The 19,677-nt window shown below is 41.9% G+C and overlaps 1 protein-coding gene and 1 long non-coding RNA gene across 2 annotated transcripts; both read right to left on the minus strand.

Annotated features, from left to right (window-relative positions):
• Positions 1-2,356: 2,356 nt before the first annotated feature.
• On the minus strand, positions 2,357-4,658 carry LOC108951742 (uncharacterized). Its single transcript, XR_001976276.2, has 3 exons — positions 4,464-4,658; positions 3,329-3,465; positions 2,357-3,087 (listed from the first exon to the last, which is right to left on the minus strand). It is a non-coding gene; the product is annotated as an uncharacterized LOC108951742 (long non-coding RNA).
• Positions 4,659-7,963: 3,305 nt separating this feature from the next.
• Positions 7,964-13,634, minus strand: LOC135627773 (putative glucuronosyltransferase PGSIP8). The gene is made up of 5 exons (XM_065134039.1): positions 13,060-13,634; positions 11,939-12,197; positions 9,364-9,565; positions 9,080-9,227; positions 7,964-8,853 (listed from the first exon to the last, which is right to left on the minus strand). The coding sequence occupies exons 1-5, from the start codon at positions 13,368-13,370 to the stop codon at positions 8,310-8,312; spliced, it is 1,464 nt and encodes a 487-aa protein (XP_064990111.1). The 5' UTR covers positions 13,371-13,634; the 3' UTR covers positions 7,964-8,309.
• Positions 13,635-19,677: the final 6,043 nt, after the last annotated feature.

The raw sequence follows: 19,677 nt of genomic DNA on the forward strand, positions 1-19,677 counted from the left end.
CTCGTGCAACTTTTCCTAATGTAAACATCTATGACATTATCAGGAACACTCATCCAATTCTTCACAGGCCACAGAAGAATCCAACCTCGGTGGGGATCAACAGCTGCCAGATGACAAGAGCTTCCAACCTGTCTTCCGAACAGGGAAAAGGAGCAAAGCCATGAAGCCTAAACAAAGACCATGGTGAGCGCCCACATTATTGGTGTGGCTGACTGCTGCACTGGGAATTCTTATCCCCCTTTGGTCCTTCACTGCTTTCTATGCACTTCCCCCCATAGTTTTCCGGAGACCAGTAGGATTGATATACTGAAGGTAGCTTCTGTCTATACATAACCAAAGGTTTTCGCCATCCATACAGAGATGCGTGAATATTAGCCAAGTCATAAAAGAGCAACATGAGACGATTAATCCAATGCATTGCAGGCTGGTGGAAGTGAGCGTCATCATGGAGCCAAAGTTTCTTCTGAAGTCGGAAGGGTCCACAAGCACGAACAAGAGTTACGTACCCATCACCGGTGGTCGGTTCTCATGAACAATCGAGTGATGATGGGGCTGATCCTTCTTCTTCTTCTTCTTCTTTCTTCTTCAAGGTTCTGGGCGTCAAATTTCCCGTGGCCACCACCCAATCAACAGTACCAGAGACCACAGCAATGAATCATCCAGAATACCAGCTTAAGTGGAGACATACTCAAGTGTCGACTCTATGTTTCTGATTGAAGTCTTATTATTCGGCGTTGTCCCAAGTTTATTGGGACGGGACATGAGAATATTTTTCTTTTTTATCTGACGATGATATGGCGCGACGTTGGTTGTGACATGAGAGGCTCAAAATATGTCATATCAGATTTTTTTCTTTCTTTAAATTTAACTTAGGCTTATTTACAAAGGAGTAATTTAGAAATATTAAAAAAAAATAATAATAATAATAAAAAGACAAATCTTTTGAGAACATGTAAAAAGGTGGGGGAGAAATACAGCTGGAAGGCTGAGTTGGGCACGGCTTACTCCGCTCGCGTGGAGGTGGCAGAGTAGAGACATGACCGCCACGTCGATCTCTCCGTACAGCGCTGCGAGTACGGATGGTCGGAGGCGATGACCGAGCCAGGGATCGGTTCCACTGGCTTCGAGCGAAGAAGACGCCACGGACGACGAGACGGGTTCCCTTCTCCGAGTAGCCATGTCGTGGAGCGGCATACAGATACACCATTCGAGATTTGAAATCTCAAATTCAATTTCCTGTCTATTTCGGCTATCTTACCGTACAGCATTTGCCTCTTCTTGCGCAGAGTTTTTTCTCCCCGGATCAGAAAAATCGGTAATCGTTTCTTACATATTGATCAAAATATCTTTCGATTTTTTCGAGAAAAAATAGTGTATTATCCAACTCATAATTCCACTGTACCATTTATTGCCCTTTGTTCTCTCTCTCTGTGTCTTGTCTGCTTAACTTTCCCTTTTGGTTGTCTTTGTTGTCACATTATTATTATTTTTTTGTTTGAATTTTGATCGTCAAATTCCTAATATTACTATGAACGACGGAATTAAAAAGCAGATTGATTGAGAGTGAGAGATTAATTAGCAAACCTGAGTCTGGCTTTAGATCTCCTCCACTGCATACTGCAAACGGGAACTGAGGTTTGTGTGTCCCAAGGCGACACGGAAGCGTCCAAACTGCGACAGCTAAGCATGAAACTCGATAACACGAAAGATCTATAGAAAGCCTGGAATCCATCATCGGTCCTGTAGCTCCTGTTGCTCTTTTTGTTCTCTCTTCTTCCTCTCACCCCCATACATCTCAAAAGGAGTTTCCTCGAACCACTCCCTCTTCTCACCTAAGAATCCAAAAATAAAATAAAAAAATATTTTTTTTTTAATATAAAAGTTGAATTTGTTTATTTCAAATTATCAATCAAATGCTTCATATGGTCATATAGAATTTGATCTTCACTAGTTAGGTTAACTGATATTTTTTAAAAAATTATTGAATGACATTTTTAATTCAAAGTGTAAAAATTTGCGAGATGATCAATGGATAAATTATATTATTATCAAACTAATGTTTTAGATATAAAATTTTATTAGGTGATGTTTTAGACCGTCGACTTTTGATATTTTTTAAATCCTCACCGGATCGATTTTTTATGTGTACATGATTAATGGTGATTAAATCAACTCCCATATTTGACTTGATATATTGGTCCTGATGATGATGATTACATTAGCTGACATAGTTGGTGTGTATATAATCATTAAGGAAAAGCAAATTAGGCACAAATGATTGAAGGTATTAGGAATATATAAATAGAATGCTTTGGTCAAAAGAGTATGTGTGGCCATCATGTAACTTTGCCTTTGATATTAAACTAGTCATGTCTTTGGGTATTACTACCTCCAATGAACCTAGTAATCATATATACAGAAGCTAATAAAAGAGGTAACCAGGTCCCCACAGGATCAAGCATAATAAACATCATCTAACATAATAATTATCATCTGCTTTATCCTTTAGACATACACCTACTCAACAAGAACACCTTAAAGATCCCATATTAAACAGCCGCTGAGGGGCCACAAGCCGCTCCTGGTCTTGGTGGTATCTTCTTCTCAAGTGCCATCAAGCTCCAGCAGATGATTCACAAGCAGAAGCAGCAGGAGGCATGCAGATTGCTTGGTCACAAATGATTGATTGAGACAGGCCCATCTCACCCACCACAATGGGACACAGTCTAAGATATTTTTCAGACTTCAAAAAATGTCATGTCCATTAATTTGCTAACCTACAGATTCAACTTATAATGAAGTCCTGCCGACGAGCATTGCATGCAATAATGCAAGGACCGATGAATTTTGCCAATGTGGAATTGTCGGCTCAACATGAAGTCCCGTCAAGCTGGTTCTGTACATGATTGATTTCCCTTGGTAAAAGGAGTAGACTTAGTTCTAAGCGAGTTAGATATCTGTTAAGATCCAGTTCCTCTGATGAAGAATGTAGTTCACAATGAGAATTCATTCCCAGCAGCCTTCCTGGCACATCTTACTGTGATATGAAGCGATTTTGAGTTTTCTTGGGGTTTCCTGAAGAGTCACCTGCAAGCATGTGCACAGGGGTTCACAATCATCATGTGGTTTACATACCAATGAATGTTCAGCTAAAAAGTTCAAAACACTTCTTCCTATCTATGAAATCAATGTCGACCATTAGCCATTTTGGTCTTTCGGATGGAAGTTTATTTGGAATTCTGCTTCTTTAGAACCATTACATCCAGTTTTCTCCAAAATTATTATTTTTTGAATTTATGACATTCATAGGGAAAAATGGGCAATTTACCTCGATAATTCCAGTTGACTGTCTCATTTTAGTGTATCCTCCAATATTGATCTGCACGAGAACAGAAGTGATCACAGATACATGCATCATGGCAACTTCTCAGAGGAAGAAATGCTTTCTGATCTTGCACCTGCATGCTGCAGTAAGACAAGTTTTCTAATGAGGGCAAACTAAACCTTATCATAAGAAACTACACATTCTCTAGCTCAATAACATTTCCTCGGTTCCATTTAACTCCCTTGTCTTTGCCAGCATACCTCTCTCTTACAACTCTTCACGAAATCGAGCTTGCTCCTTTCAGTTGTCCCTCTCGAACCCTTCAATTATTAAATTCCTGCTGATTCTAGGAGCTATAGCTATTAACCTTCACCAAGTGGAGATAATTATGTGATGCAATAAAGGAGTGTCGTTTTACACTTTTACTCTCTGCTTTCTAGATAGAACCTTGTTATATAGGATAGCTTCTAGCCAAAAGAAATTATAGACAATATTATCTTGCAGTCAATGTCATGGTAATGTCTTCCTTGTTACTCAAAGCCACAGAGCAGTGCTACAATGAAGACAAAAATAAGTGCATCCTTTCTTGAGAAACAAGGTCTTGATCCAACTTACTAACTTGACATTCTTCCCATGTGGGCTACCTTGAGAATTATGGTTGTGAGTTTGCTCATGGCCCAAGTGGCAACAAATCTGGTGCAAGTTTATCAAAAGTACAATGAAGACAAATAGCAATAAAGTGTGAGCGATGTGGTACCGAGATATGAGCCACATGGTAATGAGGTATTAGGTATTGACCTTATAGCTTCAGTATTCACAAAACTACTCCAACAAAGTATACCAACACAGCCAATGTTGTTTAATAGCTATCGTAGGCACATAAGCACGATTTAGGTAGCATTTGGCTGAACCATCGTCATTTCTCCATTAATTTTGCAGTCAAACTTTGGCTAATTTCATCTTATTTGTCTATTATCATCAAAAATAACAAGTCCAGTAGTGATATCTTTATGCTCACTCATTCCTCTTAGCAAATCAAACATGAGCAAAGAGAACGAAAGAAAGAGGCACTCAATGCAATCAAGAAATTAGACGAGACACAACAAAAAAGAAATCATTTTCGTGACCAAATTTAGACCTCGGCGTCGAGGTGCTGATCGAAGCGAGCTCCACCGGACCAGTTGAGGAAGGCCATGCGGTTCCCTTCGGCGGACGCCGACGACGAGACGTTGGGTCGGGCAAATAGCTCCCTATTCGGCATCTCTCCCGCCTGCGCCTCCGCTTCGCTCGATCTCAATCGCGAGGGTTTCGGTCAGGCGATCCCGTACTCTCATCCTACTCTTCTCCGACACCTGTCTTCCGATTCGAAAACCTCGTATAGACCCACATGTGGGCCCCTCTCAACACGGCCCAGGTCCCCAGCTGGGATTCACGTGTGGGAAAGGCGATGTCGATCCATTAACGGAGCCAACGCATCACACGTACGAAGATCTCACTTGCGGACCAAGACACGAGCCGGGGTGAGCGTCAACCCGAATCCGGCGGATTTCGGGTCGGATCAACGATTACAAAGGAGAATAGCATCAGGTTTGTTTCTATCACTAAGATTAAGCTAATTAATCAACATTATTGCAAGCTTTCCTCCGGACGTATTAATTAACATGTACGTTCCTGATACGGCCAAAGTCTTAAATTAATTAGGACGTATCATTATTTTCATGCCACAGTGTACGTCGATCACTCGATGATGAAGACAAACCAAATACGGTCAATGTCAGGAAATTTATGTTGAACGGCTGGCTGTATCTTTTGTTGCCAATGAAGACGCAAGTACAAATTATTCTTGAATGCCGTATAGTAATATGTATTTTGAAGTTTGATTTAATGATGTTATTCGTCGAAGAACAAATTGGCTATATGCATCAACATTAACATACATTTATATTCAAATTATGATGCCTCCAACGACAATGACGGACCAGATTGAATCTTCCAGGAAGCCCGCCGCGTTCGGTGACGTGTACACCGTCCTGTGGGGGATCGATGCGGGGTCCAGGATCTTTGCCGGGGGGGTCCGGCCACGTCGTGGGACCGCGGAGGCTTTGGATCCTGCCCCTCCCAGTAGCATCTTTGAGCCGGTCCGAGGCGCACGGTAAATGATCCAAATACCCCGAATGGACCGGGATGTTGAACCGGGCTGATATTTCTCACGCATGACATGTTACCACAGACTCACAAAAGTAATCCGATCCGCATCGAACAATGAACCGGTCGAACCGCGTGCTGTTGGCGCAGCAGCAGTAAAAGGGCAATATAGTCCATTTAAAGCAAGAACAGCAATTAAGGAGGGAGAAGGGCGAAGGGGGAAAGGCGCGGCCACCGCGAAGCGCAAGATGGCGTTCCACTTGGTGGTACTGAGCAAGCTGAAGCTCCTCACTGGGGGCGGCCACAGCCACTGGAAGCTCCTCGTCTCCCTCCTCTGCCCCTTCGCCCTCAAGCTCCCCTTCGCCGCCACCTGCCTCTCCTCCTCCGGCGCCGACCTCCTCCTCTCCCTCCGCCTCTTCGCCTTCCGCCTCGCCCGCATCTTCCTCGACGAGCCCACCGCGGCGCAGCAGAGGCACGGGCGGTGGGAGCGGGCCCTCCGGCTGCTGCACGAGCGAGCCGTCGCCGCCGGCCTGCAGCGGACCAACGAGGAGACCTTGAATGCCATCTCGATGCTAGCACTATAAGTCCATCTCATCATCCCTTTCTCTTTGGATGGAAGACGAGCCTTGACATCAAGTTCTGCTTTTGTGTGGCCTTTCGAGCCTTGACATCTAGAGAAGAATACCTTCTCTAGAATTTAGCATGATATTTACATAGTTACGTGAGAAGAGGGATGTGGACTCATTCGTGTTCATCCGAATGCATTCAGTTCTGTGCTATAATTCATGGCAAGCCTTTGCTGGGGATAAATAATGAGCTCCACAATCTCCTCTGTTCTTCTCTGCGGTTTACTTCACTCATCTACCAAAAGCATGCAAAGTTACTACAACCATGAGAAGTCAACAGTTTATTTTCTTCTTGCTAGTAATCAGGTTGACATGCTTCCTTCCAGAACACACAACACTCACTGCATGGAGTTACCTTGAAAGCATGAGAGAGAGAGAGAGAGAGAGAGAGAGAGAGAGAGAGGAGTGTATTACAGCATATACAACAGGCTGCTTAGTTCTGCTAAATGTTATGCTTTTGGAGCTTAAATTTCAAGCTTATGGAATGATATCTATTAGTATTTGCTTTTATCTTGAATATAAATTTCTTTTCATGCCAATCTAAAAGCAACAATACCTAAGCAATCAAGATGACACAAATGCATAGAATTCATTTCAAACCAATTAGACAAGCTAATCAACCTGTGATATTGAGATTCTTTCAAACATGTGTATCAATTCCTTGAGCCCCCTCTGTTTCCAATCAAATTGTTCTCTGCCTGTTTAATGAAGTAACAAAAGAAGATAAAAAGGAAAGACAATCAACCACATCAATTACAACTGAACAATATACAACAGTTCAGTCATACAAAATTACAGGAGAAGTTGATTTGAGGAGAACCATTCAAGTGATAAGCTGGCTATGATTTAAATGCATTAGTTTAGGCCCCATTTGGCATCTTAATATTGTGATCTTCATATTGAGATGTAAATTGTATTGCAAATAGTGCCCTTTTATTATTGAGAAATATTTCATTTTTTATTTCCAAGAACTTGGAAATAGAAAACAAAACAACAAGATTAGGACTGTTGACAGAATACTTTTTCTATGGCTCCCCTCTTACCTAATAAAAATTTCCTATACTGCTCCCACCACCAAACATGTTGTTATCTTTTGGAAAACAAAAACAGAACAAAAAGATGAAGTTTGTCTCTCAGTACCACAAACAAAGAGCAAGACAAAGTAGGATGGTCAAGTTGGTATCAACAGCTTTTGCACATCCATTTCTCCTTGTTTTTTCTTTTAAATTGTATAACAAAAGGAGATCATGTAAATTTGATGTTCCAAAAGTGCCAAAACTTGTAGCTGAATTAGATCATAAGACTTGCAGTCAATCTGTTCGCATGGGGCTTGTAAGACTCGATCATTCACAACACAAAGTTGACATTTATGCTATTGTAATCTTTGTCACAAGGTTGCTGAACAGATACTTAGGCTATTCAAAGGCTTACTATATACTTGTAATCTATAAGGTTATTACTCTAATAATTTTCAAAGCGAAAAGTTCTTGTTTTACTCTTTCTCTGTTACAAACATATACCTTCTTTTTATGTTTTTGACAAATAATTAAACTATTTTATTAACCAGACATCTAAAATCAATTTCACAATATCATTTAATGGACTTGTCATCTGATAATACACAAAAGTCCCAACTCTGTTGAAACTGGTATTTTGTTCTCTGTCCTTGTCAAATCCACCATAGATGTAACAAAGAATAGACTGCAAGCACAACAGAGTTTTTCTTTATCATTCAATAAATGAATAATACTTATGACAATGAATTATTAGCTGAATTGCCAGAAACATAAAAGATTAGGGTTCAATTCTTTTAGCAGCACCATGTTTTGCTAAATCTGCCCCAGTTAAATACATCATGAATTCATGATACTGCTAAAGTTTTTCATTGATATGCGTAGACAACACAGCACATAATTGTCATCTTCATGCTAAAATTATAGATCAAGAACACACAGACATTTTTCCAAATTGAAGTGTTTCACATTCAAGAGGGGAGAGATCAAATGTCAATCACCATTCATTGTGTCCCCTGAACACCAGAGCAACCCTAGGTGAACTTGCTCCACAAAATCACCACTCCCATCTTTGCCAGCCAGTCCTTTGCCTCTTCTTCTATATGGTATTTAATACTACCATACAGGGTTACATCGAACCGATACAAGTGAACGGCAAAATCATCTAAATAAATAGGACTAGCTGGTTATATGTGCAGATTAATACAGTTTGTTCAACTCAGACAGTTGTGGGGACTCCCCCAGTCTCGGAAAGAATGCCTCCCTTTCAAGTAGGTTCTGCAAGGAACTCGATACTTTCATCAAGGATGCCCATGCCACTGGAGAACAGCAGAAGGCATAAGTAAACACTGCCAGAGCTCTAATGACACCATCGCGATACCAAGGGAATGCCATCACAAACAGTGAACCCGATATCCCCAGTAACACTGTGAGGACTGGCAAAGGTGGGAGCAGGAAGACATTGATCACGATTGAAGAAAGAGAAGCAACTCCAAGAACATAAAGGGGCCAGCCCAAAAGGGGATGCACTGTCCGTGGGATGAGGAAAAATGGGACAGTGTATGCAGCAAAAATGGACCACATTGCTGCCACTTTGAGTGTGGTGTGTAGGATTACAATACTCTTTTCTGGACGCCGGTTATAACAAAGCTTTGACAAGCTTGGTCGTGCCAATCGGGTGATTGCTATGATTCCAAAATAGATTACTGCCTGGATCAGCAACACTGGCACCTCTGAACCATACCTGCTCAGGATTCAAAGCAAAGGTGTCGCATATTAGAGCCAGAAGAAGTATGCCAATTTTCGGGTCAAAGATGATGTGACTTTCAGTAATATTGGCCTTCCAACATGGGTATATAGAAGAGAATGAAAAATAAAATTAAAAAAATATTGCAAAAAGAATCAGGGTTAACCTGTGATTCCTAAAGTATGGTCACAGCTGACAATTCTACAAGTTGTTAAATACTTACCCAAGATTCTTCCGACGTTGCTCATGCCATGAAAGGCCCAATGGTAAGACAGGCCAAGACCACCAATACCAAGGTTTTAACCACGGGGCACTGGGGAATGTAATTACACTATTTGGTCCACATGGTATGCTCCACCGGAGTTTCAGATCTGCAATAAAAACAAGTCATCATAAAACCCATTCGAGTCTTGTAAACCTAAAGGCAGTGCAATACTATTAGAAAGTGGCTTTACATCAAGTATAGGAAACAAAAACAGGTGTAGAAAGGTCAGTTTCTGCACTCACAGTAATATGAAGCATCCATCTGGTAACCCAAAGGCAGGCGATAGGCACCATCAAGCTTTGTACCATTAGTAGGTGGATGGAACATTGGCTGATCAAGCAAGTCAGGAAAGTAGCTTGCGAGGAAACCCTGATCTGCACCATCAGGGTTTTCACGTCCAATTTCTAGCTCATGCAGCATGTTCTTGAATACATTCATTGAAGGCTGCAAGGCAACAGAAAGGATTATGATTAGAATATACAAGTATTATTGAACTTTCACGGCATAAGCTACTTTTAGGAATTACCTAATTGACAAGCACAATGAAAGATGAAATTCAATTATACTTTGTGCAAAAGGGTAAGAGTGGAAAATTCAATTATACTTGAAGCTAAGAAATTGATGACTTCAAATTCTGTAGAGATAGGACTGCTATCTTTATAGCCAAAACCGACATGATTTTGTAGCATATGACGCAGCAATTAAAGTTTAAATTACCATTCTCTAAAATGGAAATATCAGGTTTTTTTAACATTTTTAAAGATAAATGACAAATGCAGGATTTGAGCCCATGACCTTGAAATTAACCATCAAAGTCTTACCAGTTAAGCTAGCTAACACATTTAATATCAAGTTATTAAGTACAAACTGTTTAGTTTATTCTATTCAGTGATGATATCAGTGAAATATATAGATGCTGTCCATGTAACAATCGTTGTAAATCATTGTACGGCGATCTCACTAGTATTTACTTCTTAATGCTGATATGCTATTATTACTTGTTAATATCTTCTTTTAGTATGCAACTAATATGTATGCATGTTGAGTTTTGATCTACCACCTAACAATGCTATATCATCCCCACCATGTCCATGAATGTCAGACTAAAAAGATGCTTTGTGAGGGTAACAGAAAATCATATGATTGCTCATCAGAAATTGACACAGCTGCCTGAATACTGCAATCTTAGATCATATTATATTCAGTGCCAAACTCATCAATGGCATTGCAGATCTTTGGTTAATGACTTTTCAGCATAAAATGGATGGCTCAAATTATATTGCTCCATTACAGCATTCGGATGTGGTGTTGAATCAAAGGAAAGTCCAGGGAATAGTTTGAGCTTTTTCATGTAAATACACTATGATATGAAGAGTTAACTCTAACCTCCCATATTAATGCAATTATTTCATGAGAAATGGAGAGATTTAGAAGAGATATGAGCTGCATTTAGCTTCGCTAGGCATCATTAGTCTCATAAATTCAGGCATGTCAAACTAACAGCTAAGAGAGTCATGTAGTTTCCCTTTATGCAACAATTACTCGATGAATCTTAAACTGACTCTTTTGTCTTGCTAATTTACCATATTATCTGATAGTATCCAAAAAGGATCTAACAAGCCTAAAGATCACGAATCTTGTTTCAACAAAAAATTAGACATATTCTAATTTGTCACCCATGTTAATATTTCTCATCATACATTAGTTAGTAGGTTTGAATTGTCCTATGTTTATTTGGCAAAATCAGGTGCCACCTGGAAAATAACCTTGCATGCTCAAGATTACCTTCAAATTATGAAATGTCAAAGCTGACAACCAAACAAGTTACAACTCAGAAAAGATTTGACTCTGTTTACTTGGTAGTGACTTTTGCTGAAGTCTAACTTGTAAAACACTTATTGACAGCTCCATCAATCCTGATATGCTTGATATGAGTTATAGACTACTACAATCCTCTGCATTAGTCAACCATTGACACAATTATTCTAACCAAATTGACTCATTGTTTTAACTTTCCAATACCACAATCTGCCACCCGATGAGACAGTGATTGACGAAAATAAGATGGAAGTGATGCAACTCCTTTAAGCATGGAACTTAATTGTAATTACAGCATTATCCTAAATGTCCAGCAAAACTTGAGGACCTATTGCCAGACAATGGAAAAATCACCTTCCATGTAAATTGTTGACATGCAAGGTGATGAGGACAGAATTTCCATCATCTGGAGACTTGACATGCAGGCATCGACATGATAGGAGACCACAAATTTGGTTGTGGATCTGTCACGTCAACCCTGATCACAACATACAATATTCTCCAAATTGCGTATGACTCGAAGAATATTTTCCACAACCACTTGCGGTTATGGAACCTCAGGTTATAAATAGGAATTTCCCAAAGCAAAGGGGGTTCTCTCTCTTCTAACACACTCTCTTTGTTCTCCACCTTGGAAATTTCTCTAACTTGGACATTGAAGGGACCAAAAAACTCCTGTCGACGATCTTCAATTGCAAGTGTGGAGGCTCGACTCTTGGGGATTCCACCTTATTCTCCTCATCATTCATCGAGATTCGTACCAAGGGTGTTCTTTGCTTGCATCAACTTTGGGCTTGGAGCCAGGTTGGCTCGTCTCCATGATCAAGGTTGACAATCGATTTTTTGGGCTAATACCAGGATAAAAATTTGAATGCAATCGACCCATGAATCCTACTTTTATCCTATGGTTATATCAATGATCATTTATGTATACAAGATATGGTATTCAATGAAAAGAAAACAGTTGGCATTTACAAAATGGAGTACTAAGCGTAGTACCTGAAGAACAAAAAGTCCAGTATGAAAGATGCAGGGGTTGATGAAGACAGCACAGAACTGGCCGCACTGGAAAAGCTCATCGGTACGCTGGAGGAAAATGTTGTCAGAATCAAGCATTACGACTCGATCATATGAAACTAAACTCCACGCATAGAGCTTGTTCAATGTCAACTTGAATCTGGTGTTGAAGTTGCCTTGATTTTCATATGGATTCTTCAGATTCTCAACAGCAACAACCTTCACCCCATCCTCCTCTTGCCTGTCATGCCAATCATCAAATATGTGGTGTGAGCAATTAAAGATTACTATGCCAAATTGAGTTATTAGCCATTTTAGTCCTAAAAAATGCAGTCTAACTGAGTCCTCCTAGGTGCGGTACCAACTCAACTAATTAGGCTTAATAAAAAATATCTCTGTTAATCAAGAAAATAGCATGATAACAGGGATTGATGATATATATAAACAGTTCACATGAAGATAGTTAAAGAACATAAATTTCGTGTAAGCAGTGTTTATGAATCAATCTGAGAATTAGACAGGGGGTCATCAGATAAAATTGCAACTCTACATAATGTTAATTCCAATATTATTTTCTAAAATTGAGCGCAAATGACTGGGGATTCTTTCTTGTTCAAGTCAACTTATGATCCCAGACCGTCAATTATTTTATTCAACAGAATAGAAGGGGACAAAATCAGGAATAAGCGGTTTCCTTGACGCGCCCTGTTGCTTTCAAGGCACTAAAAAGTCAAAAAGATGGAGAACAGCGATACTCCCAATGGCAGGCCAGCAAATAACAATAAATTTAGTACGCAGAACAACCACAACCCAATCGGGACTCAGCTCAACAAAGACTATAAAAAGATGTTTATTATTCTGCATATACGTTAATTTTACTCTTCTCAAACAGTGATCTAATTCTATTAATTAGTATTTAACCAACAAAAGAAACGGCAAATGGATCTGTAGCATCTGAACGCCATCCAACCAGCTGATGTTAAACCTAGCAAATAAAATCGTTTTTTTTTCCTGGGTTGATCACCAAATCTTAAGAAAGAAGAGAGAGAGAGAGAGAGAGAGAGAGAGCGACTGATGATGGTAAGAAGCGACGGAGATCTCACAACGTTTGGACCCATCGTGCAGGGACATCGACGGAGGCGATGACGACGAGATCGGCGTCGACGTTGAGCTTCGCGAGAGACCTCATCATCACTCTCGTCGCCACGTAGAACTCGTAGTCCCTCGGCGTCCCCATGTACATCATCGCCGCGTACGCGTGCCTCCGACTCGCCGGTGCCTCCTCCGCGGCAGCCACAGCGGCCGTCAGCGTCAACACCAGCGTCGCCAGGAACCACTGCCGTCTTCCGCCGTCTATGCCGCCCGAGAAAAGTGAGCTAAAACGGCACAAAAACGAATTTTTATGCGCCCACATATCGGATCTCCACCTTCGGCGCTCCTCCCAGTTTCCCAGTCTCCAGATCTCGGCCGCCCCTCACCGGCACAGCTCCGCGCCGCTACCCCAAGCCGTCCCCTGGCCGTCGGACCCACCCGGACAGCGCCAAATCCCGTAGGAACGGCCGAAGACTTGCCGGAGACAGCCGATAAGAGGCGATGGGAGATTCCAGAGAAGTGGAAGATAAGTGGGAGGCGGGGGCGTTTGGGGGTTTCCGACGAAACAAGGAAACGCACCGAGGAAGCGCCTAAAGGAGAGCCCGAATTAAAATTAGCGGCTGCTCGCTCACCGGCTTATCTCGCGAAACACGAAACAACTTAACACTTGCCGCACATCAAGATCTAAGAGTGACGCGGACGGCTCGATGCACTTCTTAAAGTGCGCCAACAACAACAGCCCCTATTCGTAAATACCTTCGTAACGTAAGGGCGCAGTTTAAAACACGTTTTTAGTGGAGATAACGAAAAAATGCTTTGCTAATCCGTTTCTGCTTTACGCGACACACGGATCGCGCGACGCCGTCGGAGGCGCGAAGAGGCAACCTGGCCGGTACATGAGGCGGGTAGTCCGGTAGTGAGTACGAAACGTCAACTAGTGCGCAAAACACGCAAGGTTCTATCTGTGTCCGGTGGACGTCGGAATATAACCCGCACGGATTACCACCTGCTTTTGGGCAGTAGGGAGCCGGCTACAATACTTACGTACTCCATGGGACCCACGCGAGAAAGGCAGGATGCAGCTGCGGTACGTCAAGCGGGTGTTGCTGGAGCAGGTAGAAGACAGTAATTAATGGGCCAGATACGCACGGCTATATCGCTTTTTTGTTGGGTTAATTAGTGCTGACGCAGCATGGAGGCGTCCGCTGTAAGTGGAACCCACGCGGGTGCCACATCAGAAAGATGGGATCCTCTTCAGATGCTGGACGAGCGCTCATATGATCGGGCCATTCGGGTTCAATCTGGCGCGTCCGTTTCAGCGGAACGACGCTGATACGGAAGCCCTGGCGATCATATTTAAAATCATAAATGGATGGGATCCCATCTGCCTTTTTTTGGGACAAGCTTGGCGAATCCTTTGAAGCAAACGTTGCTTTGTGAAGCTCGTTAAATGCGAGTGAACCATATAGAGCTATATACATGTTACCTTGTTAATCTATGCATTAGTTATATTTGCAAGCACATACCAAGAATTAATTGCATGGAATTATTGGACTAGAAATCGGATTAGGCATTTAATCGTACAATTCTAGTGGTCATTCAGCACTGTTGCGTCAAAGATGACATTTTGCATGAGCTACAATAATGATAACAGTTGTACATAGTTATCGCTTTGCGTTGATACAGCTCGACTCTTAAGAATGGTCTTGAACGATGATAGGCTCATATATGGCTTCATATGCAGCTACACGAGAAATGTCATGCATTATTTGTTAGGCCATGAAAACGACGAGGGGTTTGGGATATGAATAATCCTTATTTATAATATTTTTGAAAAAAAATTATCTTCTTTGATAACTTGGATTAATATGGCAGAAATTATCATTCAAAGTAAATCGTGATGGCATGGAAAGAGTGTGGTTTGGGATCGTCGTCAGCCACTCGTCCTTGGTTGAATCTTGGATGGGTTGGTGGATGACTTCTCATCTTCCCATCCCCATCCACCGCTTCTCCCACCGTCCCTTCTTATAACATGGCCAAACTGTTCTACGATAGGAATACTAATAATAAGAACAAGAAGGTGCCTTGTTAGGGTTATGGGAAATGGAAAAGCATCATGTTTTGGTCTTGAGATTTTGGATGCAACACATTAAGGATGGTAAGCTCCAACTTGTTCGTGGGATTGCATTGATTTAATGCAAAGCTTTTGCTCAAAAGTCTGGGAGAGAAGACCTCCAGCGATCGATCGATTCGCACATGGCACGTGATGTGGGGCGGCGAGGACCGTCTTCTTCCACCTCCGCCTCAGATGCACTCTGACATGAGGTCGGCAGGTCAACTGCAACACCAAGTCCATGTAAACGCGCAGCACCAGGCGAGAGCTGGCCCGGTGAAGGTCAAAGCTTGGGGTGGGAGAGAGCAACTCCACTTGCGAGGCAAAAAGATTATTGAATGCATAGACTGTCAGCTCGCATTTGTTAATCCGAAGATTGGATCAAATGGCATCTTTGTTAGTATCATCCTTCGAAGATGCTCATTAGTCCTACGAATAACATATTTGGCTTGTGTTGGAATGCAGGTGTCAAAGCGAGATATTATTATGGGGGGAGGAGATGAGAGGTTGCAACCTCCGCAGGGTGTGAATGTGTTATCCACCCTTCTCATCTTTAAGGTGGTCAACTGGAGAACAGATGTCATGAGCTGTGCGAGGCAAAAGCATGTCTGAGGGAAGTCCCATCACCGTGGGCTGTCCATGTCTTATGGTCGGCAACGGAAACATGCAGTCATCATCATGTAGTCAACTACCGTGTGATAGCAGAGGCTTTCCTGTTCGGCTTCATCTCCTTCGGGTTGGCAAAACCCTAAGCTTGTATTTATTGCGTCATGATCTCATAATTTCAAAGAAGGATGAGATTTTAAGACTGGATTATGCGAAGGTTTGTTTGCTATTAACATTAAATTTGATCATCATCTGGATGTGTCAAAATTGATCCAATCTAATTTAATTTTTTTTTTTAAATCATGTCAGAATTTTAAAGTCTAAACAACTTTCTTGACTAGGATGATATGAGCTTTTATAAAAGTGATTTCGATATAGGATTGTTGCCATCGGCATATCAAACTAAATTTATGTAATGCTTAAGCCAATTAGAGGTCCAAAATAATATAAAAAAGTATCTAAACTTTAATCAGAAGTGGTCAGAGACCTGTAAGCATAAAAATCATAATCATATTATTTTTTTTATAAAAAAATAATATCAAAAATATGAAATTAAATAATAATATATGTCTAAATTTATAATGCATACCTTTTAATATTATTTGGAAAACCTTTGTCAGTGAACCTTTACGCCGTGGTCGAGGTGTCAGTACGACTCGGTCCGGTCTCTGACGCGTAAGGTTGCCCACGCAAGTGCTCGGGTTGCATCAACATCGGGTTGGGTTAGGTCCATGCATCGTCTCCCGAGCACGGTTCTTTCTTAACGGGTTGCTACTGCTTCATTATCGGTTCTTGCACATGTCAGAATTTTAAACTATAAACGACTTTATGAGGTGCACCAACTTAGGCATTGTTTGACCGAGGTGCACCAACTTAGGCATTGTTTGGTTGAGGTGCACAACTCGGGTACTGTTTGGCTGAGGTGCACCAATGAGGCACTGTTTGATGAGGCGCACAACTCGGGCATTGTTTGGCCGAGGTGCACCAATGAGGTATTGTTTGGCTGAGGTGTACAACTTGGGCACTATTTGGCCGAGGAGCACCATTGGGCACTGTTTGGCCAAGGTGCACCATTGAAGCATTATTTCGCTGAGGTGAACCATTGAGGCACTTTTTGGCCTAGGTGCACAACTCGGGCACTGTTTGGCCGAGGAGCACAACTCGAGCACTATTTGGCCGAGGTGCACTAATGAGGCACTATTTGGTTAAGGTGCACAACTCGGACATTGTTTGGCCGAGGTGCACCATTGAGGCACTGTTTGGCTGAGGTGCACCAATAATGCACTGTTTGGCCGAGATGCACAACTTGGGCACTGTTTGACTGAAGTGCACCAACTTAGGCATTGTTTGGCCAAGGTGCACAACTCGGGCACTGTTTGGCTGAGGTGCACAACACGAGCACTGTTTGGCTGAGATGCACCATTGAGGCATTGTTTGGTTGAGGTGCACAACTCGGGTATTGTTTGGTCGAGGAGAATCATTAAGGCACTATTTGGCCGAGGTGCAAAACTCGGGCATTATTTGACTGAGGTGCACCAATGAGACACTATTTGGTCGAGGTGCACAACTTGGGCACTATTTGGCCAAGGTGCACCAATGAGGTATTATTTGGCAGAGCAGTTGCTTAGAGATAGACTGAATCGAGCAACAACTCATTGTGGATGGCTGACCGAGCAACTACTCTGTCCATGGCGTCTAAACCAACTGGGGTGAGTTTAATTATGGCGAAAAAATTTTTGTCCTAGAGTTTCTGACTAGCAGAGGGTTGCTTCAGGAGCGGTAGGTCGGGCCAATCGAGCCTTCTTCTCGGCTGGTTTGAGGCTGGTCTTTGAGATGGTTCTACGCGGGGCCTCTTGTGCTCTTTGTGCTTTCTTGCTACTAATGCCTCAACAGCAACATACTGGTTTGTGCGATGGAGCATATCGGGGACGGTTGTCGTCGGTCGCTCAACCAACGACCAGAAGAATCTAGATGGTCGCAAGCCCATCAAGAAAGCTCATCGTGTTTTCGATTGAGGTCAAGGAGCATGGTTGCAGACGGCTTTAGCTACGCGCTGCTTAGGAAGTTATGCTTGAACTCCTTTGCCAACTGGTCATAGGATACAATCGAGATGGACCTAAGTCGATTGTACCACATCAGAGTGGGGCCTCAAGAGGGTGGTGGGAAATGCTCATCATATCAGGGCATTTAAAGTGTCGTATAGGGCCATTTGGGCCCGAAATGTAGCAACATGCTCTATTAGGTCGAAGCTACTATTATAAGGCTCGAGCATAGAGAGGTAGAAGTTTTGCGGGGTTGGCTTGTCCTGAATCTCCTACACAAATGGGGATCTTATTGGGGGAGCCTCGCCGAGCTCTTCCTTAGATTTGTGAAACTCCTTTTGGACCTTATCAAGACGTTGATTAACCGAGCGTAGCTAAGCCCAAAAAGAGTCTGCCGAATTGGATGACAATGTGTCGGGCTCGGAGGCACTCGGGCAGGATTGTCAAAGGTCACAGTGGGGGCATTTTCTTCTAGGCTCGGAGGAGGTGGGAGTTGTCCTCTAAATCCGAAAGTTGAGTGTGTTGGGAGTGGCTCCTCTCCAAGGCTTGGCTGGGGATGATCTTACGACATTGGGGCCCTCCTTCTAGCATCAAAATATTAGTAAACTTTTACGCCATGGCTGAGGTGTTAGCATGGCTCGGTTCAATCCCCGATGCGGAAGGTTGCCCATGCGGGTGCTCGGGTCGCGTTGGTCGGGTCAGGTTAGGTCCAAGCGTCATCTCCCGAGCGCGGTTCTCGCTCAGTGGGTTGCTGCTACTTCATTGTCAGTTCCTGCACAAAGGTCGAGGTTGGGAGGGGGATTTCCTAACTTGATCCCTCCGAAACTTAAGTCGGCTTTTGGTGAAATGAGAGAGAGTTGAGTGTTCGAAGTCCCCTCCTCCTGATCAAGGAGGGTTAACTTTTATACTTGTGAGGATGAGTTGGTCATACATAGTCAATTAACTACAACTGGCTTCTCAGGCAACCGGCTTAAGCTTTTGTGTAAGCATCGACCAACCTGCATGGATCGACGTCATGCGGCATCGCCTCGAGCTTTCCGGGACGACTGTACCGTGATGATGTCGTTCGTACGGTGGGGGTGACAAGCGGCTGCTTGCCACGTGTGTGCTACATACCACATTGGACTTGAATTTTCACATTTGCATCATTGTGTCTGCTTGCTTGGGTCCACGTGGGCGATACCAAAATGTGCCCTATCACCTTTATTTGATATGTAAGTATACCGCCATCGTATTCAAAATCTATAGCGATGCCGCTATGTAAGGAGAACTAAACTCACATTTTTCTTTCTTCCTATCGTTCACAAGACTACTATAAACGATATATTTAAGCATAAAGAGAATATGAGAGAAGATATATAATCTTTTATTAACTGACTCACGTGACTAAAATGATATAAAAGAATATATGTAATTTCTTAACATATCTCTCACTTTGCCCATTACTTGATAAGATACAAAAGGATTTATAATTAAAAATAAATAAAATAAAATTTATTTAAAAATAATTTTACTCAATTGGATTCTGAGTTTTTGAAAATCATTTATACATGTGAATTTAAAAAATAGACCAATATGTCTAATAAATATAATAATACTATAATAAGTTTGATTATCAATGCGAGTCATAGCGGGTGTATGTTTATACTTCCTTCTATGTAATACAATACTATTAACTTTTTCTACTGGAGTCCAAAATGACGTATACAATTTATCTTATTAAGACAATCCTGTTATCACATTCAACTATAATATGTACATATATAAGTGTGAATAGGATAGTAGAAACAAATAACTTTAAATATGTAAGTAAGAATATCAATTATAATATCCATTCGAACATATATCATCATATCTTTTATGAGTTG

This window comes from Musa acuminata, chromosome BXJ2-11 (genome assembly GCF_036884655.1).
Source record: "Musa acuminata AAA Group cultivar baxijiao chromosome BXJ2-11, Cavendish_Baxijiao_AAA, whole genome shotgun sequence".
Classification (NCBI taxonomy): domain Eukaryota; kingdom Viridiplantae; phylum Streptophyta; class Magnoliopsida; order Zingiberales; family Musaceae; genus Musa; species Musa acuminata.